At 38.7% G+C, this 24,516-nt stretch overlaps 1 protein-coding gene across 1 annotated transcript; it reads right to left on the minus strand.

The window, feature by feature from the left end:
• Positions 1-874: 874 nt before the first annotated feature.
• On the minus strand, positions 875-19,976 carry LOC128353537 (mucin-2-like). The gene is made up of 44 exons (XM_053314231.1): positions 19,884-19,976; positions 19,307-19,351; positions 18,806-19,034; positions 18,175-18,304; positions 18,000-18,063; positions 17,716-17,798; positions 17,279-17,474; positions 16,998-17,123; positions 16,766-16,886; positions 16,499-16,634; positions 16,327-16,404; positions 16,160-16,229; positions 15,923-16,060; positions 15,615-15,764; positions 14,138-14,232; positions 13,891-14,023; positions 13,358-13,601; positions 13,088-13,128; positions 12,660-12,748; positions 12,289-12,443; positions 12,022-12,160; positions 11,791-11,895; positions 11,452-11,643; positions 10,686-10,758; positions 10,433-10,602; positions 10,021-10,177; positions 9,419-9,529; positions 8,856-8,997; positions 8,706-8,734; positions 7,480-8,565; positions 7,162-7,356; positions 6,687-6,922; positions 6,337-6,523; positions 5,299-5,593; positions 4,185-4,345; positions 3,914-3,983; positions 3,674-3,783; positions 3,462-3,493; positions 2,861-3,002; positions 2,346-2,383; positions 2,156-2,230; positions 1,812-1,851; positions 1,496-1,604; positions 875-1,271 (listed from the first exon to the last, which is right to left on the minus strand). Exons 1-44 carry the CDS (start codon positions 19,930-19,932, stop codon positions 1,097-1,099), a joined length of 6,441 nt encoding a protein of 2,146 aa, XP_053170206.1. The 5' UTR covers positions 19,933-19,976; the 3' UTR covers positions 875-1,096.
• Positions 19,977-24,516: the final 4,540 nt, after the last annotated feature.

Raw genomic sequence — 24,516 nt, forward strand, 5'->3', positions numbered from 1 at the left:
TCAATAGTTTCCACAGGGACTATTTTCTCAGTGAAATTACAGTGAGGTTTATTGATTATTTTATTGTTTCGTAGACACTTACTTTTCAAAACAGGCTGCTACACAGACAGTATCTCAAAATCTGGGTAAATAAAGCCAACAGCACCAGACAGAAGTGGTATACATCATCTGAAAGCTGGTTACCTGAAGAATAATTCAGCACTTAGTGTCAAGTTTTTGTAGTTATAAGTGTAAAAAACATTTTTTCTTAGGCGCCTATTCAAATTTTGAGTGTATGAGGGCATAGAAGATTATGATAGAAGTATGTGGTGGTCATTCTCTTGCTCAGTTATGTTTCATTAAGTTGTTACAGCATTTTTTGGGTTGATTCCATTTGTTACACAGATTTGGATTGGGTGGTAAGCACTTCTATTCTCAGAAACCTCCTTATTGTCAGTATACCTAGGAAAGCCATAGAGCCTCTGAATGCCCAAGGTCTCTAGTTTGTGGTTGTGACATTTCATGAGGCTGTGATTATCCTAGATGTCATAATAGTTCATTTTTATAAGGTCAAGTTTTCTCTACAATGAAATGGCTACTGTGGTGATTAGTGTCATACAATTAGGCTCATTAAATTCACAAGTTTCCAGTCATACCCAATTTATACAATTCCAAGATTGTTTAAGAACCCCAGTATGCGAGAATATTCAAATACACCATTTTCAGAATAGGTGAAAATGACATATTTATACTGGATGGTTTTTGCCTCAAACTGCATAGCACAACATTTTCATGACATGGCTTTTAGTTTCATATAATACCAATACCTTCAGTATCTTTACAACTGAGCCCACTACAGCCTCTGAAATGAAATTATATCAGCCGAGAACGTCTGTGTCCTTGGGGAGTTTAATAGGTTAGTAAATGATTCACTTTATTTGAAACGTAATTCATACAGAATGCAATAGTAATTTCAATAAATCAAGAATGAAGTTCAATGCAAGTTATATAATAATCCTTTCAATGTGAATGTGATCACTGTTGATTTGGTTAACATTTAAATGCGTGCAAAATTGTTGATAATGAACAACGCAGAGGTGTTCTCTGCTCTGTAGTTTCAGTACCAGGGCTTTATGGCACAAGCTCTGCACTCACACCTGGTGATATGCTTGTAGTCGTACTGTCTGGTAGTCAGGTCTGAGCATTGCAGGGTCACTGATCTAGTCTCTGAGCTCCGCGTCTGACAGCTCCTGCACTTCGGCTCCACCTGCAGGACACCATTTAAAATACCCCTATTGCCATGGACCAAGGCAAAGAGAGGAGGAGGAAGAGAAGAAATGGGTGTAGGAGGAACAGAAGAGGAAGGGAGAAAGACAGACAGGGAGAGAGATACTCAATGTAACAGTGATCTAAAGGAACAAATAAGCAGCACTTAAACACTTAGAATAAACCTCAGGATGTGTTAATTATCTGTGTCATATTACTATTGACCAGTGACAGGTATATTTCTCCTCACCCGGATTGAGACACACACTGGCCCTGACACACAGGCATCTTCATGCTGGTGGTACAATTGTCTATGGTGATGTTGATAGTGGACATCGTGGGAACACAGCTTTGGTTACCTAGGGTTGGAGGAGATGGAGTATGTGAGGTAATCATGCGTATGAATAAAAACACCATTAATAATGGTCCCAGAAACATAGTAAATTGTTGGGTGCCAGAGAGCCAACTATTTACTTGCTGAGTTGAAATAAGTCTAAAGTCAATCTAGCAAAGACCTTATTGAGCTGTTGTAACTGACTTTAATATTTTATTCATTCTGAACTTACATGTAAAGCTGCAGTGTTGGTCATCTGAAATCCTGTTTTCCTGAAAGACAAGTCCACAAGAGCTCATGGTTAATTAAGCTTTGGTTATGTTTAGGTTCCACTGCAATCTTTGTAAGCATACTGTATGTCTGAATTTTTAAAGTGACAATAAAATGAAGACTGGCCTTTTCAATTTTTAAGTTAATTTTTCTTTTCTTTTCTTTTTAATGCACTCCTTTAGCAGACACTGGCATGTCTCCACCCTCAGTAAATATAGATGGGGGACTTTTCCCAGTTACAAGTGCAATTACACAATATTCACAATACATTTTCAGTAACTCAGGACAGTTTTCACTGGGACAGACCTTAGCCTGAATACCCCCGTCTCCACAGGTGAACAATAAGCATGGATGAGCAGCATCTTCCCATGTGTCTCCCACCTGCACACAGTTAGATATCAATGACAAGAAACTGCATATTGAAGAGTCCTCTAAAGGTAAAGAAATATTTTTCTTTTAAATGAACAGAGACTGTATGAGATTAGACACAATATACCTTGTATGTCTTCCCATCATAACTGCATGTCTTCTCAACTGAAAGGAAAATATTACAACATTAAATAATACGCCTACATGCTAGGTTACATTAAAGATGTGATAACTTTACAGATACTTTGAATGTGATGCGGGAAAAAATGTTTGAACCAAATGTGATTTTCATTGTAATACAATTTTAAAACTCTCATATTGATGCCAGAAAATAATTATATTTTGTGCCTGTACACTCTCTTACTCTCTTACATTATTCAGTTGTCAAGTTAGATATAGGATGTAGTATAGTATTTACAGTGTCAGGCATGGAAAAATCTTCTGTTAAAACAATCACAGGACACTAAAACACAGAGGCTGCGGCTTTGTGCCAGTAATATATATATAATATATCACATAACTGACATACAGTAATAGTATTGTTTGCATTATACAACACATGCAAAACTAAATAATCTAAAACTACAATGAACCTTGGAAATATGGAAATATTTTAAAATACCATAAAGTGTCAGTGCTTACCACAAGTCGTATCACAGCAAGAGGTCTTCACCAATACAGCATTAGGGCCACAAGTAGGGGTTGGTTTTGGATGACACTTTTCTGTCCGAGTCTGGTTGTTGCATGTACAAATATGACAGTTGGACTCCCACATCTCACCGGGCTGGAAAACAGGTACAGAGATAGTTTTCAAATCTGGAATCTAATCCAGAGCCAGAGATTTTTTCTTCTTCACATTATTCTGGTGGCTGAATGTTGTGTACTGCACCTTTAATGTCTATATGAGCATGGTTTTGTGCATCTTGTGTATTGTTCTACACATTTGGGTGTGTTTGTGAGGCTGCAGGAGGTAGCTGTCACTAAAATCAGCATTCCTGCAATCATTAGTGGTATTGTGACAATATTTGTCAAAAAATTCTCTACTTTCAGAAGGTTTTCTGTGTGGATCCTTTTTAAATTACATTTTTTATGATTTATTGTTATGTTTTATTTCTTCTTTTGTGCTTTCTTCATACTTAATATTGTTTTACTGTTGTAAAGTGTCTTGAAACTTCATGGTGTGATTGTGCACTTTCAATAAACTTTGACTTGACTTGACATGGATGGGCACAAAGCTTCTTACCAGTTTGTGCTCACCAAGTGGTCCTTTACAAACTGTGGGCAAGAAAGAAAAAAAGAATCAACACTATTTATGACATCTAAAACATGTCTCCAGAGTGAACATTTAATCTAATGTGATGTTTTGACATGGCATTGAAAGCCATTGCTGAGCATGAGAATTCAATAAACAATCCTCTAGGAGCCTCTGTCACTCTGACAGGCAATGTTACATACACTGACAGTCATCCACACAGGTGTCTGAGTGATTTCCTGCCCTGAACCGGCCACTGGGACAGAAACACCCTGAACGGTCGGACTCCAGGGAGGCTCCGGTTTGACGTACCCTGCAAAGCCAAACCAGAAGAAAACAGATATAGGGAAAATAGATATATGTCAAAATATTTACAAGGAAAGCATTTTGGATATTATAGGATGTGATATGAATGCGGAAATATTTAGTAAAAATCTACAAACCCTCCATAGCAGAAGTCATCCAGCTTGTTGCGGTATTCAATGTAAACCAATCCTTCTGGACACGTCACATCTAAAACAAGAACAAAGACACCACAGTTGTTACTTTGAGTATCTGTTTAAAAGTGAAGTTAACATTAAAATTAATCCAAACATTTAAACAGTGCAGTACATAAAGATAATGATTTGTCCCAGGTCATGTTGTGTTAGAGAGAATGAAAAACCGTACAAGGCGTTAGAGAGAATGACAAACTGTAAAAGGTAGTGTACATACTACAGGTTCCATTAGTTAATTCTCTCCAGTGATCAATCTTGCATTTTTTAGCAGCTTGCTCCAGAGAAGAACAAGCTGTACTTTTGTCCTTCCTGGAATCAAACTCGCAGTTCTTCTTAATAGATAACAGATCCACATACTGGCTGCAGTTTCCAAAGACTCTGAGGAAACAGAATATATTATTATAGATTTTTAGTAAAAAAAATTATACAGCAATTTTTTAAAAAACACACATTTTCAGTCAAGGTTCCACAAAATGAAAATAAAAAAATGGCTAGATTGCATGTGGTTGCGAGGGTGATAATAGATTGTTGCATGTAGGCTGCGAGGAGTTCCTCACAAGGAACTCTTCTCCTGAGATTAAAAACATCATAACTGTTATTTGTCTTTGGAGCCATTTCTAAATAAACTACCTTGACAGTAATGTTTGAGGTGAAGGAACATGTCACTCAGTGCAGCCGTGTGGCTCATTGGCATGTTTTTAATAATTGCTGGACAACAATGAAGGTCTACAACACAGAGGAATAGGATAATCAGGCTACTTGTATTGTACTTGTATTCTACTTGTATGAAGGATCAGTTCAATGTCTGCTTGTGCACATGAGATTTACATTATAGACAATTAGACAAACAAATACAGACAAATATAGAACATTGCCTGCCACATCCTTTAAAGTTGCAATACATGACATTCAGCAACTAGATGTTGTGCTATAGCACCAGCATCTCAGACCAAAATACATGTGCATGTCCATGAACCAAAAATACAATCATACTGTCAACTGTAGGAAACATATTTTAGCCATCCTGGATGATTGTGGAGGACGTGGAGGGACTCACATGCACTTACACACATACGTGGTTGGACTGGCTATCAAAGCAAAGAGAATCTCGGATAACACACACAGAATCAGTGTGCGACATAATTCACTGCTCAGATTGCCATTACTCCATTATGTCTTTACATAACAAATAGATGTTTTCTGACAGCCAGTGAGGCTGTGTGTCATTTATTGCACATTTATGAGTAAGCACAATCATTTCCAATTCCACCACCAGTTGTGATTAGGTCTGTGTGTGTGTGTGTGTGTGTGTGTTAATGTGTGGACCTTACGAGTGTAAGAGCAGCTCACACAGTTGGCTCACGGGTGACGGAGAGGGGTTGGAGGGGTTGGGGGGGTTGGGGGGGTTGGAGGGGTTGAAAGTGTTGAAAGTGGGTGATGTAGTGGACTCTGGGTTGTAAGGGGATGATGTAGTGGGCTCTGGGTGGCAGGGTATGTCCCTTGATGCAGAAGCACAAGCTGGCTTCCCTGGGTCTGTATACACCCAGTCATAGGCTGTCTTGTCACAGCAGCTGTCATCTTCAACCTGCCCTCCTCTACGGATACACGATTCACCGCCACATACACCTGGAAGGAGATGTGTGATATGTTATTGTTATATAAAAATTTCACACACACACACACACACACACACACACACACACACACACACACACACACACACACACACAGAGTATGTACTGTACAAATCTATCTAATGTTGTGGAGGCATACATAGCCTAATGAACATTGTAAAAGCAAATTTTTACTTATACAGTACACAGCTATTGGACACTGTTAGATGCTTTTTGTCCTCCATTCATACCCACCCTACTTCTACAAACTGCACGCAGCACGCTTTTTCCAGTAAACAACCTGAGATAAGCCATGTTCATGCTATTTGACAATTACATAATTGCTGATGGAGGAACAACAATTTGTAGTAAGCAATAAGATGCCCGTGTTAATGTGTGTTTGTTTTTTGTATAATTTCTGCCCATGAGGTTTAAACTATCAATCCTTTAATGCAGGTTTAACCTAAACATATGGTTTCATGTTATTTACTCGATAACTAGCCTGTGAGCTAACTTAGCAAAGCAGCCAACAAACAACTAAATTGTGCAACTTCTACTGTATATGTTTACCCGCAACACTGGAGGTTACAGACATGAATATTAGCTGACAAGTTCAAAAAAATAAATTCTATTTCTGGTGCTTGAACATTGTTGTCACTTATGGCTAATAGTTGAAACATGTATGCACATGGGCTTAAATGTATGCAATTTGCACTCAACCACACCTGTGGACCATCCCTCCTATCCATTACTCACCACATTGTCCCTGGGTGTTGTTAACAAAGTGCTCCATAGCCAGACTGACCTCCAAGACATAATATGGACTGAGGGAGACGTAAGAGCGCAACTCTGGGAGGTAGATTGACACTATGTAGTCTGTAGTCTCAAACCTCAATCCATGCGCCTCATATGGTGGCTGTATGGTCACACTGTTCAGAGTGGCCTAGGACAGAGTGTATCAGTAGCAGAGTACTTAACTGTCTTGCTTTTTCAACACATTATGGTAGCCTTTAAATAGAGCTGTAAAGGAAAACTATTCAACATCTCTGTTTACAGTTCATGTTGCCAAATAACCAATTAATAACGCATGATGTGTTACATCCTACCTGTACTGCTTTGAAATGTGGGATGATTCTGAGTGTTGCTGTACTATTCTGATAATTCATGATGATGCCTTTAGCACAGGATCCAGGCATGTCACAATCAAAGTTGTCCACAGCAATAGTCAGTTGATAATGTGGAGACTGCTCCTCCATCAGGATGTAGGTGCAGTAGTCCAGGAAATCAAATTCCACACCTTGAAAAGATATGTAGTGGGGGTCTCCATATAGCTCACAGTGACCTGCGGAAAGTACAGGAAATGATACAAGGAAAATTTAGTAGACAGAGTTTGGGAAGAAAATAAGATTATATTTTTGTTATTACATAACTACCTTCCTTTTGAACAGCACTTGGTATCATGAAATAAAATACAGTGCATGACCAAACTACAGTGCAGAACACATCAGGCATGTAGAGGCAAATATTAAACATAAAATATATGGGAAGGAAGAGCAGTGGCAGAGACAAAGATACACTTACAGTTACACTTCCAAGTGTCACAGCAACCATCTGAGACCTTTGAGACCACCCCTCTAGGACAATTGGGCATTACAGGCTCTGGACAAACCAATGGAGTCAACTCTATGATTCCATTATTACAGGTCTTCTTGAAGCAGTCTTCTGTCCAACTCTCACCGTGAGCCCATGTTTGATTTCCCTTCAGGTTAAAACACCCTGGTGATGTAGTAAACAGCCAGTGACAATGAGCATAAAAGATACAAAACATTAAGGAATGAACTGCAAGTGTGCTTGCAAAATAAAGTCATATGTGGAATAAATACATGGCCGCACTCTGACCTCTTGGGATGGTGGTGGGAGGTGTTGTGGACAATGTTGCAGTTGGAGTTGAGTGAGTTGATGTTATTAGTGTAGAGCTGGTGGAAGGCATTGTTGACCAACTTTCAGTGATACCTGAGACATTGGTAATGGTTGTCATTGGTGCAGAGGTGGTGGAAGGCATTGTTGACCAACTTTCAGTGATACTTGAGACATTGGTAATGGTTGTCATTGGTGTAGAGGTGGTAGAAGGCATTGTTGACCAACTTTCAGTGATACTTGAGACATTGGTAATGGTTGTCATGGGTGTAGAGGTGGTGGAAGGCGTCGTTGACGAATTTTCAGTGGTACCTGAGACATTGGTAGTGGTTGTCACTGGTGGAGAGCTGGTGGAAGGTGTTGTGGACAATGTTGCAGTTGTAGTTGAGTGAGTTGATGTTGTTAGTGTAGAGGTGCTGGGAGGCGTTGTTGACGAATTTTCAGTGGTAGTTGAGACATTGGTAATGGTTGTCATGGGTGTAGAGGTGGTGGAAGGCATCGTTGACGAATATTCAGTGGTACCTGAGACATTGATAGTGGTTGTCACTGGTGGAGAGCTGGTGGAAGGCATTGTGGACAATGTCGCAGTTGTAGTTGAGTGAGTTGATGTTGTTAGTGTAGAGGTGCTGGGAGGCGTTGTTGACGAATTTTCAGTGGTAGTTGAGACATTGGTAATGGTTGTCATGGGTGTAGAGGTGGTGGAAGGCGTCGTTGACGAATTTTCAGTGGTACCTGAGACATTGGTAGTGGTTGTCACTGGTGGAGAGCTAGTGGAAGGCGTTGTGGACAATGTCGCAGTTGTAGTTAAGTGAGTTGATGTTAGTGTTGAGGTGGTGGAAGGCATTGTTGACACATTTTCAGTGGTAGTTGAGACATTGGTAATGGTTGTCTTTGGTGTAGAGGTGGTGGAAGGCTTTGTGGACCTGGTTGCAGTTGTAGTTAACGGTGTTGAAGTCGTTAATGTAGAGGTTGTAGAAGGCATCGTCGACCATGTTTTAGTGGTAGTTGAGAAAGTTGTCGGTGTAGAGGTGGTGAAACTAACTGTAGTAGGTGTGGATTTTGTAGGTGCTGTTGGAGTAGAGGTGGTATTTAGATGTGATATTTTAAAAATAGGTTCTGTAAAGGATATATAATCTAAAACTAAAACAAATTTTCCAGACATTTTTTCTTTGATTTGTCCTCATGAAATGAATGTAATCAGTACTTACGGCAATTAATAATTCCATTTTCACAGGAACTGTCAAGGATAATGCAAGAGTGAGACAATTATACATGTAATGACTTATGCTGAGTGCAGTTTCTCTTCATATGGTTATAATATGTAACATGTTATGCATATTATGAATGGCACAACTTACCACTTATTAGACTGAATCATCACCACTGTCCCAGGCCAAATTACAGTGTCATTAAAATAACAGGTGCAGTTTCTTAATTTGGTACATTCACCAGTATTTTCATCATAGTATGGTGCTTCTTTTGGACATCTTGGGTAGCAGCCTTTTTCACAAAAAAACATAGTGTCTGTGTTATGGTCTCAGTGACTTTTATAAGCATTAGAACAATCCCTCCACCTGAAATAACCATTAAAATAATTACATTCACAGGATTTTAATCCAATGCCAGGATTCTTCCATGCCCATTTTAAAACACAGCCATAATAAGACAATAGTCACCTAAAACGTAGACATAAATTTTGGAAAAGAGCATCCATTATAGATCAGTAATACCTCAGGCATCACCTTTCATATTCAACTGACAAATAATCACTATTTAGGAATTTAGGATTTGGCTAATAGGATGTTTGAATAAAAACAATAAAGTCTGGTTTCCAAAAAATCCAAAGTGAAGTTTGTTAAGATTGTAAGACCTTCTGAGACAAATTTGGGGATTTTGAGTAAAATAAATAAAATTAACTTACCTTCCAACTTGTAAGTGAAATGGTAGCCTTTGCTGCACGTTTGTATCTCACCACAGGCTTCATAGTGCCAGCTACACTGGCCTTGCTCATTGTAGTAGTCACAGTAGACAGCTAAAATGTTTACATGATCATAGGTTAAATTATTACAAACTGTATTATAACAGTTGAATTACTTTGTATGTTTTGTACATTTCAAAATACCATTAACACCCTTTTTCATTGTATAGACTTTTTAGTTATTAGTTAGTACCGGAATCAAACCAGGGACACTGCTGTTATGTGGCATGAATGGTAACCACTCGACCAAGGAGACCAAGGTTCTCCTTATGTCGGGCCGTTAATTCAGTAATTTTACATTGTGGTGTTGCTACTTAAGTAAAAGGAACTGAGTACTTCTTTTACCACTGGCTAATGACTGAACTACTTACTGATTAACATTGTGTGTTTTTATTTGTTAACCTGTTTCTCAGAAGCAAGAAACAACTGATAAGTAATGATTCATGTTTTTCTGGGTTTAAGTTAGATTTTATTCATTGTTAACTCCCTGCTAACCATCTGATTGTGATGGAGAACAGAGGTGAAAAAATTACATCTTCACTTACGACACAAATCCGGTGTTCTCCATTTTACACAAACATCGTGCTCACTGCAGGCCTCTGCATAGGCTGCCACAGCTGTGCAGAACCCCAAGAACTTCCCCTCAAACTGGCAGGAGCAGGACTCTTGTACACAGGCGTGGTAGTATGGTTCTGGGTCCACCTGGGGGTTGGTGGAATATCCACAATAGGGATTTTACTGGGTTTAAGGACTCAGAAATGGTGGTCATAGCCCCTTCTCTGCAAATTTCCATTACTGTAAGTAGGTACTGTATGTTATATTAAAACAGATCAAGTTAAAATACATTTTCAATGTTGGCTGTTAGCTCTTTACTGAGTTGAGTCTCGAAAGATGGCTTCTGCCAATATTAAATCCTACCCCTAACCCTAGTATCAGTGCAATGCTAAAAAATCATACTTTGAGTTGACAGTCTTTGAAGGTGTCTCCTGTAAGGATCATACAGCGCCGCTGGGCCCAGGCCAAGCAGTAGGAATTGCGTTCACATGGAAATATCTCAGTGGTCACATCAGAGCAGGGGGGTGAGGTGGCCTTCCAGCTGTTGCCAAAGGCCAAGGGACTGGACACCACTAAAAGCAACATATTTGGTATAATTTTGACCACCATAACAGAATAATGATTACATCATAAGAAAAAGAGTGAACCTATTTACCTGTTGAGCCACTCATTTGTAAGTCATTCATCTCATTGGAGTCAAAATTCCCACACAGGCCACACACTCGGTTCTACAGGACGAAGACATAAAATTAAAAATTAAAAAGGAACCATCATTTCACAGGGCTGATAAATCAATCAGTGATCACCAATGCTTTGATTTAATATTAGTGTCTGATATCAATGTCTGACACCAAAGTCAGAAATCGTCAAATCATGATGGCATAATGGCTTTAATCCACAGCTGACTTGAACACAGTGAATAAATAAATCGGTACAAAGCAAATAGGTTTATTTAAAGTGTAAATTCACAACAGTGGTAGTACATAATACAGATAAATATATTGTAACACATGAAAACATCCAGAACAGAACAGAAACCAGTGGAACCTGTGAAGTGAGGACAGAATCTGTGTTAAATTTAAATTTTTAAATTCCCCAAAAGCTCTGCCAGCTGTTAGAGAAGTCAGAGTTTTCTGAGTTGAAGTGTAGAACACCTACATTATAGGCATTGTGGGCGACATAGAAGAAAGTTACTTTTGTGGCATAATTTCTGTGTGGTTCTGTCATGAAGGATGAAGAATGTATTTGGCACCTTTAGTAGATTTAAAATAAGTTGAATAAGAAAATAATAAAGCCATTAAGAAATTGTAGAAAATTGAGTTTATGGTATTTCTGCATTGCTTTTAGTAGTCACTGATGAAATGATTTTACACTGAGGTAAAAAAAAATTGTAAAGTTGGCTACATTACAAAATTGCTCACCCTCCAGTCTTCACTCAGCTTTATTGTTATCCGAGTGTGTTTGTCCCAGATGAGAGTTATCCCTCTGCTTGGCACTGAGATTATAATGTAGAGCCCCACTGTGTGTGTAGTGTATAGCGGAACTTCCTGCAGAGACCAGCCTTTATGGAGTCTGGTCACCCTCATGTCGCTCAGTGTCAGGGTGACCTCGTCCTAGATTGCACAGGAAAGGTCGGTTACAGATACTGACTAAAGTTGTTGTATGGATGAAATGGAAGAAGGATTTAAATGAATCTGGAAATAACATAAAAAGGTGTGCAGCTAAGTAATCTAGTGAAAACAAATCACAGAAACAGTCACCTGCAGGTTGAGGACGACGGCGCGTGAGCAGGTCAGAGCTTCATCACAGCAGGGTACACTCTCTACTCTGATAGAGAAGGTACCATTTCCACGTCCACAGCCATCCTGAAGTAAAAAGAGTGGAGTTACAACAAATACTGGTATGCAAAATACAGCAATATTAGCAAGTTTTGATAGGATATTTGGGTGATGCCCCTTTAATATAATATATTGTAAGCATTCCAGTCTCACCTCTACAAGTGTGTATTGACAGTGTCCATCAAAGCGGTACCATTTGTAGTCGAAGGTCTCGTAGTGTCCGTTTCCATATACCTGACACTTCCCAGGACATGGTTGCTTAGTGCATTGCCACTGACCCTGACTACAGGTACTGCAAAATAAAATGATGTAAACTTTTTAGTCAAATCTCTAGCCTCATCAAGACTATATATTAGCTTCAGGAAGAATACAACTTTTGGAATAAATAAGGGAGGAAAGCAACACTAATTCAGATGTTACCATGTTTTACAGTTGGTTTTGACACTCTGTCCCGCACTGAATACTTTGCCACTGTAGATGCAGGTGCAGTTGTCTGAATGAACACAATTTCCATGGTGATCTTTATAGTAGTTATCTGGGCAGTAACAGCCACTCTCACAGGTCATACTGGCATCCTGGAAATCACAACAAAAAATAAAACAAAACCCAGTCTTCACAACTCAAGCAAATCTGTGATCAAATTATAAGATATATGGAAATGGTATGTGTTAGGATAAAAATTATCAGCATTTTGAGTCAATCATTTCAAAAGACACAATGAAATGAATGAAAAACATGAACAATGGCAAGCCATGAGTCTAATCATGAACAAATAGTAAAAGTTGACCTACCTGTGGTTTACTCAGACTGTCACAAGTTTTCTGAGCTGTGTTAACTGAGCGCTGTGAGCAGTGAACACAAACCATCCCATTGCTGCAACCTAACACAAACGAATGATTACAGCCATAATAATATTAATGTGTAAATTGTGTATTTAAAAATTGCATGCAATGCTGTTGAAAGTTCTATTATTAGCGTTGTAATAATTAATGACTCCAAATGGTTGAAAGACTGTAATGGAAGCTCAGTTTAGCAGGAACATTTTTTCAGCAGTTGTGCCAAAATGCTGCATGTGATGATACCACCAACACTAAATGAAGGTAGTTGAAACTATGGTGGAACTTTTGTTTATTCCCTGGTGGAACGATACCAAAGATGAGTATGATTTTAATGATAAATACTATCTAGTAGAACATATAATAAAAGAAAATATATTTACCACAGTCCTTGGAGCAAGTCAGTTTTCCATTCTCACAGATGCTACAAAAGACACAATATTTGGGTTATCATAATAACTTGCTGTAGTACATTGATTTTTTAAGTGTAGTCAGACAACATAATTCAAGACAGTATACAATCACTGGGAAGATCTGGTATGTGAGCTGCCCCACTGGGCAATAATGTCTCTGTGGAAATAAACTACAAAAACAAGATCTGTGTACAAAATGTCTTTGAGCATTTTGAAATGAGTAGCAATACATCAGCTCACCACTGTTGTCCATCGATAACAACAGCCCCAGGTGGCGCTGCTCCACCTGTGTAGTGACACTGGCACTCTGCCTTTGGGGTACAGATGATCCCTTTGTTCAGGTAAGTGCCTTCTGGACAGCCGCAGCCCTCCACAAAAGTATCATCCAGCCCACATCGAGGGTCTGAATCAGACACGTAACGGCATGTTCGGTTGCAGGCAGGCAAGTTGTAGTAGAACTTTTGGTTCTTTGGACACATAGGAGCTGCAAAACAACATTGTGATAACATGAAACACAACACTGCTTTCTTACTTCTAGTTGTAATTTGTAGACATGTCCAGTCTTATCATTATTTCAGTGGTAGTATGCAGGTAAAATAAAGAAAAAAGACTCAAAGTCAAAGGAGAGAGAAATTTATATATAAATATTTATATAATGTTATGATGTTGAATATGTTAAAAGTTCCAAAAATTGAGGTTTATGTATGTAGAAATGCTAATTGCAATTCAAAATCTAAGGCTTCAAAATATGGCTCCTTATAAGCTAGACTCACTGCAGTCAGTAGCCTTTCTCCAGTCACCAACTTCCACACCCAGATGGGCACAGGCTTTAGCGTAGCTGGCCAAAGCAACACACAGACACTGCTGCAGATTTCCATCGCAGTTACAGGTTCTTTGGATGCAAGTCTAGAAATAGATATCAATTTCATGTTATTGAAAGTCCACAATTTATATGCGGTCACTTAGTTGATGAAAACTCCAGGAAGTTTATGACGATTTGTTGTGTTAAGGTCTTCTTACCATGTGGTATTGATCAGTTGGGATGTGACCGTGGCAATTAGAAAATACCCCACTTGGATCATTCAACACATCGCACTTTTCTTCTGCAAATATTTCTGAAAGTGTGTTTTAAAAAAATCTGATGTTACAGTGGTGAAATATTTTTGCAAAACTCATCAGAAGGGTGGTGACTTTCTATAGTTTTCTTGTTGTTCACACATCTCATGTACAAAGCCAAGCCAACAATGAACTGATCCTACTTACTGGTTTCCAAAGCCTGATATATTGTATTCCTCTGTGCTGTACACCTTTCAAAAACTATTAAAAACACATCAGTGAACCACATTGTTGAACTGACATGTTCCTTTACCCAAAAGAGTACAACCACATTAGTTGGTTTAGAAATGACTGCAAAGTGTCTCTGCTGGAGCTTCCTGCTCCTCTTAACCCCCACCTTCCTGCTGTTTCTCCTGCACACACCCCTCTGCTCACTCTCCAGTCAGCGATTGCCTACTGTTCCCTCCGTTTCACCGTCCACACCCACTTGCACTGTCCCTACATTGTCTGTCAGCCATCAGTTGCCAGTTTGCTCATTCTGCCACACACCTGTGTCCTGTTTGCTCATTTACTCCTCAGTATTTATACCAGTTTGCCCGATGTATTTGCCAGATTTGTTGATTGCCTGGCTGCTTTGCATCCAGCTTTATTGTAGGCCTATGTATAGCCTTTTTTGTGGATTTTTACCCATGCCTGCTTAACTGTTCTAACCTCTTGCCTGATGTCTTTGTACCTCTACATAGTTTACTTGATTATTGGTTTTGACTTCTGGAATGGCCTGTTCTTTGCTCTTCCCACATATCTCAGTAAAAGTAATCTATTCCTGCCTCTACCATTTCTTTACCCTAAGCCCCATTTCCACTGCAGTAAGATTTAGGGAGGCGGGACCTTTACAGGAATGTCCTCTCAGCCATAGACATATATATCTATGCTCTCAGCTGTTGTATTTCCACCGCAGAATATGACCTGGTAGGACCCAGATAGGACCCACCAAAATAAACCTTTTTTTCCGCCTTTTTTTTCAACTACTGTTCTTCTGCTGGATTTTTAAAAATGCTGCTTATTTTGGCGCTTTCTGTTGACGCCACGTCCCGCTTTGAGTATACCCAATCAGCACCGAGTAAACCTCAAGCCAAACAGAATACCGACCCCGAGACAGGTACTCGGTTAGACCCGGTTAGACCCTTAGACCTAGTGAAAGTTCTCAGAGGTTCCTGCAATGGAGATACGCACCAAAGGCCCCGGCCCAGGCAGACCACAACTGCTTATGTGCATGTGGTTCTGGTTTTTTTGTTCGTTCATTGTTTTTATTCATTTTCTTTATGCTGATCATTGTTTAATCATTTATTCTGGTCAGTTCATTGTTGGCTTTGAGATTTAAGAGATTTGAGATTTAATAATAAGAAACATAATAAATTGCATTTATATCATTCTTAGGTACCATTGTCTGTGTTGATGCAGGTGGGGGGTATATCCACTCCACAAACACCCACACTCCATGACACAGCAAAAGGTTGAGCCGAATTCTCAATGATCCCGCTGCTGGTGGTGAAGTCGTCTGTGGTGTCATTGTTGCTGTTGCCACAAAGACCTTCAAAGACAAACTGACTATAATTACAAGTCCAACTGTGTCATGTGTCAAGGGTTATGGTTGTGATTATGTAATTATCCAATGCTACTGTACGTCCAACATTAAATCTCTGATGCAAATATAGTCTGACTTGTGTTTTCATAGGCTGAGATCATCACCTGAGATAGTGCCAATGTGGTTTCCAGGTGGGGTGATGTCAAGCTGGATTTCAGGAGACATCTGGACTAGGATCTCCAAACCAAAGTATGTGTGCACCCGGACATACATGGAGGACTGCCAGAACACCAGGGCATGATCTGACCAGTGACAGATATCAGAAAAGTGACCTCCTGGGTGAGTAAATGATGATATTATGAATGCTTTTCAAGGCAACCAGACTAACTTCTCCTTCTTACCAGACTGATGAAGTTCAGTAATTGCCTTGTCTCCGAATTTAACCATGTTGTCTGTGAAGGTGTATGTTTCCTGCCAATTGAAAGTGAGGACAGCTGTAGTCAGTTATGCAACTCTTATTTGACATTAGCTTAATTATTTTGAAGTCATATTCAAAGACTGCCTATACCTTGAAAAGTTGGAGATCAACTGTTTTCACAGAGGGCGCCTTTTCTGAATATTTCATTGTTATTGACCAGTTGAGACCCTGCAGATGGGCATAAATGATACAAATACAGTTAATATTAAGACCGATAACATAAGAGGTTAATATTACATGATGGTAGAGGAGGGAAATTTACCTTTGAGGTCACATATGTACATTTACCAGGGACAGCATATTGTTTGCCGTCGAATGTTGTCACAAACTGCCCTTCAACGAGACATTTCACAGGGCATAATTTTTCAGAGCAATGCCACCTCCCACTATCACACAGACTGTGGAGAGACATGATTAAGAAGTTTAAACAGAAACTTCAGAAAGATTAATTTTATACACCAAATGGAAAAACACAGTTGTTATATATTTATACTCTATGAATTTAATGATGTTTCTTCTGAGTACTTACCATGACTGACACTTGGTGCTACTTGTATCCCCAGCTGAGTAACTCCTGCCAGCCAACACACAGGGGCAGTTGGCCACATCAATGCAACTGAAACCATCTGCATGATCATTAAGCACCTTACCTATGATACAAATCAGTAAATTCTTTATGGTTATGCTCCTGTACAGTCTTAAAAAAGCAAACAGCAAAGTCAAATAAGTGACAATCTCCTGTACAGTCACTTAGGGCTCACCCTCTGGGCACATGCAAGTCTGGGTGAGATCCTGGTTGGAAGATGTAGGGTTTGGGTTGGAGCAGCTGGGGATGAAGGCAGGACCGATGTCATTATACATCAGTTCTCCTGGACAACTCGGAGGGACTACATTCAACCACAGAAACAGACAATCACATCAAATGACTACCGGTATCTAAAAAAGTCCCTTTAATCAAACTTTGGGTTAGAAATATGAATAAATAAATAATGAGCAAATTTAAGACAGGAATCTGACAGTATATTAATGAAAGAGCACCTACCACATTGGGTTAGATGTCTCCACACAGGCCAGACACGACTGTTACTTCCGCATTCCTGTACAACTTCTTTGAAGAAAGTACAGCCAATGTATTGGCTTTGTTCGTAGCCGTAAATGTTCTCCTCACAGAGTTGCATATAGTAAGGCCACATGGATTTCAGACAAGCTGAGGCATAGGAAAAGAACTCTCTGCATACCTGCAAACATTATCAGAGAAACCATTTGAACACTTGAAACAAGGACTTATTTTGTATGTTTCTACAAGTTCAAACTTGACGTGTCTACTTTTTATGTTTAAATGCATACAGTTGAATGGATTGACTCCCAATAATGTATTTATTAATGATCAATATTTTAAAATATAAAAAACAAAGCACAATATCACCAAATTTGATTGAGATTTAAATTCTGTGTCAGTCATGGCAGCTGTCCACTTACGTAATTCACGGCAGAGACAGGATCTAGTGTTTGACATGTTTCTTCAGTCAACACACTGTTTGTAATCAACTGCTGCTTGGTTCCTAATTGAATAAGAGAAAGTGTATGGAAAAAATTAGACCATAAGAACATTTTTGGAACATCGACAGTAGACCATTTTACACTTGAGTTTACACTTATTGACATTTAACAAACACAATTTGTACTGCTGCTAATATTATGACTGCTATAATACAACAACTGCTGCTATTAATTCCTGAATTCCTGTCATTTAGCCATCACACCTGCCACGTTGTGTTTTCCACACAGTCCAGTCATGTCAGTATTCAGCTCCTGATTCAGCTCCACCTTACAGCAAGCAATAAAAAAACATTGTCAATGGGTATGGTTGGTGCTCTGCAGTACCAAACCAGCTGTGTGTAATTATGCATGATGTGTGTAGCATAAATGTCCTCTCACCCACAGAGTGTCTATCCCTCCTGGTACACTGTGCCAGGTGACAGACAGAGGAAGCAGCGAGCTCTTCAGTCTGGTGTAGATGCCGTAGTGAAAAATGTGCTGATAGGTGTGATCGTACGGAAGGGAAACGCTGTCAGTAAATGACACATAGAGGTATTGGTACAAATACAGAGAAGATGGGTTATCATAGTGACGAACTAGAAACATATTTAGGTCCTACCAGATAAAGACCTTCTAAACTGTAAAGCCAGATCTCCTTACTTCTGACTGATCTGAGGTCTTCTTATTTCCAAAGATTTAATAAAAGAAAATAAATAAACAATGCTACTCCAAAACAACCTGAGAGTCACCTTGAAGAATGTGACTACTTCCAGGTATGTTTCCATTCTACTCAACCGGAGAGACAAACTATAACTAATGGACGGTGCCAAAGATAATAATCAACTAACTTTGACCTTGACATTTGATAAAACTGCCAACCTGTGTGACTGACTTTGAATGCTGTTTGAGTGAATGCTATGTTAATTGCACTTTCACACTCATTGTTGTGCAGCTGAATAATGTGAGTTTCTAAAATTATTATGATCTAGCACAAATACAGACTCAGTTTCTGGGTGGGTTTGAGACAAACCTTGTCTTCTCCACCAGGATACTTCTATTCAGCATAAGTTCGGTTCTGACTTTGTTGATGATGATCTCAACTTGAACCATCAGCCCATTGTCCCCGCGGCGTATCACGATGTCACATTCTACCCGGTTGTGGGTGAAGCGGGTGAGGGTGAAAGGGCAATTGGATCGCACGTAGAAAATAGAGCCGTTGAAAGGCTGGACGACCCCGCTGCCGAATGTCATGCAAGTGTCTGAATACAACAAAACTCAATTTACTGACTCATGCTTGATGTATTTTAGAGTTTAATTATTGTGCCATGCTGGATTTGCTGTAATTATGTACATTTAATTCAATAATGAAATCTAATGACTCTTCATTACAAAATTGCAAAACAGTATCAAACAATTTCAACATGTATTGGCTTTTTGAAGTTATTAAACCACATGATCAATTATTTGAAAAAGTAACTAGTAATGTATAGTTAAACTGATTAATATCCAACATTGACTAATTTGTACTCACATTTCTGAGTTTCTGTTGTTGTAATGGATTCACTTGTCTGTAAAACTAGAAGGAAAAAAACAGTGGAAATAAGCATTGATACAATTAATAATAATCACACAAATACCTTGGATATAGCAGGAATGTGATTGGAATAGTAATATTGACAAATTACAGTGCATTACATTCTGTCAAGGCTGTTTCTCTTCAGTTGTGATTAAAAACTCATGAGCCTCATCAATAAAAAGGTTGAAAAACTAAATGAATAAATGTAAAAATTAATAAACAACTATGAAAATGAAAATTGTTTAATTTGATCGTTTTAATTTTGAGACTTGAGATTTTTTTTTGGTCAAATTTTATTTTATTTTTTGTCATATCCTACTAATTTTATTCCAGTATCCTTGTCCTATCCTTTGTCACTTTCTATGAATAAAAAAAAATTATAAAAAAAATATTTTAGGGTGCCACAGTAGCCACCTGGTAAAGGCAAATTCACTCTACCCATTTCTTGTTTGTCTGTACTTTCACCTGTGAAATACGAGCAAAATGCCCAAGAGAAAAGAATATTGAAGTAAGTAGGAGATTGCAATGGTACCTAAGGCCAGTGAAAAGCAGACAGCCAGTATCCATCGCGTTGAGGTCATGCTGCCTGATGCTCCCTTGCTGTTCAGGAGCAGGTCAATCCAGGAGAAAGTGTAGAGTGTAGACGTAGCTTGCTGCACACAGCTTATATGCAGTGTCCAGACACACACACAGTTGCACTATGTGTGTGTGATGTTCACATACACACAATTTGAAACGGGATATTAAAATATTCAAAGAAATCTCTTTCAGGGTACAATAGTGGTCCCTCCCTCTACTCCCTCATCTAGAGAAATCGTGTGAGTGTGATCAGGAAACAACTCAGAAAAGCAAAGAATCATTCATGAATTGATTGACGCACAAAGCAGCTCATAAAGGAAAGTTTGAAACTTGAGTATATTCTCTTAATCTTTTTAAACTTCACATTTCCTGGTAAAACAGTTTGTAAAAGGTTTGGTTTGGGAGCTGTTTACTTATTTCATTCACTCCTTAAAACAGAGTAAGGTAAACAATGGGAGAAAGACAATGAGTGTCACCAACCTCACCCCTAATAGATAAAATATTAAGTTTTGCATTAGGAACAAAAGGGGATGCTTACGTTATAGCAAACACTGGTTAGTCAGACAATACCCTTAAAGTTAATAGAGGACAAACTGAGCAATGAGAAAGTGATAAATGAGGCTAGGTGCATGAACCAGGATGTAGTTAGGTATTTTATTGTTTGAGAACTGAGGGAAAGTACCACACAGCATATAAGGATGTGTTCTGTAGCTATTCAGATTTGTTGTCGTGTAAAGGTTATATTTAGAGATGCTAACTGAGTCAGAATGCTTTTTATCTTAAGCCACTGAGGTGTTAAAGAGATTAAATGGCTTACCAACAGTTTTTAAGGTTATATTACACCTGAGATCTTTACCCCTAGCCCTGCATGTTTCACCTGTCAATCGAGACATCACACATTCTGATTAAAGCCCTCAGTCAGTTTAGTGCGGAGGAGTATCACTGCATAGAACTATAATCGATGTTACAATAATGTGTGCAAATGCCAGTTAATTTTGGTTATGAAATTAAGATTCACATGTTTTTTGATGATTTGAATGATGCTAAGTTTTTTAAAGCTTAATCTATCATTACATGTTTTGTAATGGTGTATATTGATTAATGTCTTTCTAAATGCAACAATTCTCTCTGCCTGCCATTAAGAGTTGTGTATCCAAGCATGGGCCATTCTTGACAAATTTCTTAAACTTTTCCTTCTGTGCTCGTGTCACTGCTGTTAATCTTTCTTCACAGTGACTGCCTCCTGTAAAGCAAACACACAGCTTTGTGCCCTCCAAACAAAAATACATTTTGCTTCCTCATTGCTGAGTTTATTTCAACATATGTTGCTTTTAAGGTAGAAAGAAACTTCAATTTTGAACAAAAGCTTTTACATTTTGCTAAAGCTAGATGAATTAATATTATTTTTTTGTTTGTTTGTTTTTGTATTGTTAGGCAGAGCTAAAAAAACAAGGTAACAGACACACACTATTGACATAATGGCGCATTAAAAGGCTACCGCTAATGTGTTAGCAAAAAACAGACCATTTACCTTTTCAGCAGGCATAGAGCAACATTGTGTTCTTTTTTGTCATATATCTGGCCACCATCAAATTTAAGTCCAAAAATCCTCTCCTTTTCACTCTAGTTAGGTCTCCCACTCCTGACAAAAATCTCTGGGTCTGTTAGCTGCTAGCTTCTCAACTTGCTAACTTTGATTGTCTGCTGTTTGGTGCTGGGCAAGTAGTATATAGTGGGTTTATTAAAGCTTTCTTTGCTAATAAAAAAAGAGTTTTACAACACCAAAACAATAAGCTAAAGTTATGCAGAATTGCAGAATCAGGTGATAGTAGTCAAATTCTCCATCCATCCATTTCCATTCATCATCCATCACTCAGTGATTTGATTATTTGGTATTTCAATAGTAGTAGAGCTTCAACATTGATACCAAACCAATGTCAGTAGTAGCCTATAATATTTTTGATTTGTACTAGGAGAAAAAGCACAATTAATAACATAAATTAGCGCTACTAGAGCATGGAATTGGCTCCCCTCAATGTAATTATGTCGTTATAAATGTTATTAATATTAATAGTATAGTCAAAAGTTGCATTTCAGTTTTTATTCGTATTTAACTCTTCATGCTGGTAACAGTCCCCCCACAGTTGTGGAAGTTTTGAGGATGTGTTTACTGCAGTGTGAAGTATAAGTAATTCATCTGAACTCATGCCATTAAATATGTGTGACTTCTCTTCAGGATTTCCCTATTTAGCCTAAAGTGACTATAGCATCAGTGGTTTTGACTATAACTGACAGTGGGTTGTGGTGTAAAGTGTAAGTGGTGCAAAAACAGAATCATCTAGATATTGTCAAACATGAGACAGGGTTAGGCCATGGAAAAAAGGCAACAGCAGGAAAATCTGGTAATGCATGAAAAAATGGCTTGAAACATAGACTGACTGGCTAAGCTACAAGCTGGCAGAGTGGGATTGGCAGAGATGACTATTTGTGGAGATCTTAATATTGAGATGAAGTGCAGCTGGTGTGGCTGTGCTCTGACTCCAGCACACCTGTGTCCACTCACAATTGTACACAAACACACAGGGAAAGAGAAGGAAAGAGCTGATGGGAAAGTGGCTGCAGGTCAGGGAGATACACAATCATGACAGACGCCAAAGCAGATTGGTACCTACTTGGTTTGGTGTGAACAATATGCAACAGTGCCCCCTCAAAAAATTTACTGCATGGCGCCCTTGGTTGTCACATCAGTGCTTTTATCCTCTCCACAGATTGCTGACCTGTCCTTATCTCTATTACTTGCCTACTCTCTTGTTTTCGAGGATGGTTTACACAAAGACAGAGGTAGGGTTCCCTTAAATTGCTGCTTTCTTCCTGTAATGTTGTACTTCAGCTAGCCAGACTCATTTTATAATGGTATAAGTGTTAACGGTATAATTTCACAGATTAAGTTTAATTATAGAGGCTTGGTCAAAGGAGGAAATTACTCCATTTTACTGGGATAAACAGACCATGAAAAATGAACTCTTGTGATTTCACCACCTGAGGATTTTTCTAGGTGTGTCTTCCTTTCCTTTCCAGTATACACCAGCTGGAACAATCAGTAACACAGTGGTTGCCTTTGTCTTGATACAGATCGATGCAGAAACACATATGAACTCTTTGCTCAGGGCAGGGCCCATTACTTCGATATTCATCTTAGTTTGCTCACTCAGTGATCAATTATGGAACAATATCATATGAATATTTTTGTTGTCATGAAGAATTTGGTTGAGTTTATATTGTTTCATAGTTAAACCTTTAGTAGAGTTTTGCAAATACCAATCCAGTCTCTGTATGCATCCCACATTGGTAAAAACTCCTGAGCTGGCTTCAGTACAGTACGTACACTGGTTCCTTCTCAAATGGCATATTATTCCATTTTGAAGGTGAATTGTTTGCTTTGCCGTAAAAAGATGCTTTATGGTTCTAAGCTACTGTATATTATTCACAAGATCAACCAGACTAAAACACAGTGGTACAGTACAGTTGTCACAACAGTGATTCAAAAATGAGTAACTAAATACAGTTAATATCTACACAAACATTAAAAAATGTTGTATTGCCACAGCTTCTGAAAAACAGCTATAGATGAGACCTTAATCTGATGGTGCTAGTGGAAAGGTCAGGGGTCACCCAGAGCATTAAACGTCATCCTTTACATATTATGAATGTTTAGGAGCAAATTATATTCAAACGTATCCATTAGCTTTATTCTATTATGGACCAAAATTCAGTGGCCAGGTCACCAAATTGTTTACTATGATCCAGATCAAATTTTAGGTACTGTAACATGTAGTTGCCAAGCAATCTTGCTATGATTCAAAGTGTTTGACAGATTAACAGACTGACTGATTGGCATGGCCACCCTAAGGCTCTGCAAGTATCAAGGCTGAATCAGTTTGAGTCACAAGGTTAATTTCCCTTCAAAAACAAGATGGGTTTTCACCCTGAAACCACATCGGCCCCTGTGTGTACAGGAACCTTGTCCCATTATTGCCCTCCCTCTTTAATGGGCTCAATCATGGACCATTATCAGGCTGTTCTCCATTTTGTGTTACACCACTGTCCACATATTGATCCCCTCCACACATGAATGCATTTACAACCATGTCATTTCCCCAGGCTGCAGCCATGCAGGGTGTTCAGAGATGACTTTTTCTGTGTTTTAAGCTTAATCAATAATGGAAAGGGTTGGCAGCCATAAAGTCAGTGTGTGTGAAGCAGAGCCAAGGCTTTTCACAGGGAGGTGGACTCTGATGATTGATTAATTGTTTTTCAAGCAAAAATGCCACACGTTCCACACGTTCCACATGTTCCACACGTTCCACATATTCACATTCCAGTTTGGAGGATATGCCTCTTTTCTCTTTTGTCTTATGTGATAGTAAACTAACTATCTTTAGATTGTAAGGTCTTGGTTGGGCAAAACAAGCTATTTGAAGACACCATCTTTGACTTTTGGAAATTATATAGTGATTATAATTTTGACAATTCTCTGTTGCAGCCCTAATTTTACTGCACATGATCTGTGTGTGTGTAACTTACCT

Source organism: Scomber japonicus, chromosome 23 (genome assembly GCF_027409825.1).
Source record: "Scomber japonicus isolate fScoJap1 chromosome 23, fScoJap1.pri, whole genome shotgun sequence".
NCBI lineage: Eukaryota > Metazoa > Chordata > Actinopteri > Scombriformes > Scombridae > Scomber > Scomber japonicus.

Bases quoted from the DNA above. Each gene is read 5' to 3' on its own strand.
- LOC128353537 (XM_053314231.1), bottom strand. From the start codon at position 19,932: ATGACCTCAACGCGATGGATACTGGCTGTCTGCTTTTCACTGGCCTTA. The intron at 3,984-4,184 runs GTATGTACACTA...TTCTTGTTTTAG, and splicing joins ATTAACTAATGGAACCTGTA to ATGTGACGTGTCCAGAAGGA. The intron at 3,494-3,673 runs GTATGTAACATT...TCTTGCCCACAG, and splicing joins CTGTGTGGATGACTGTCAGT to TTTGTAAAGGACCACTTGGT.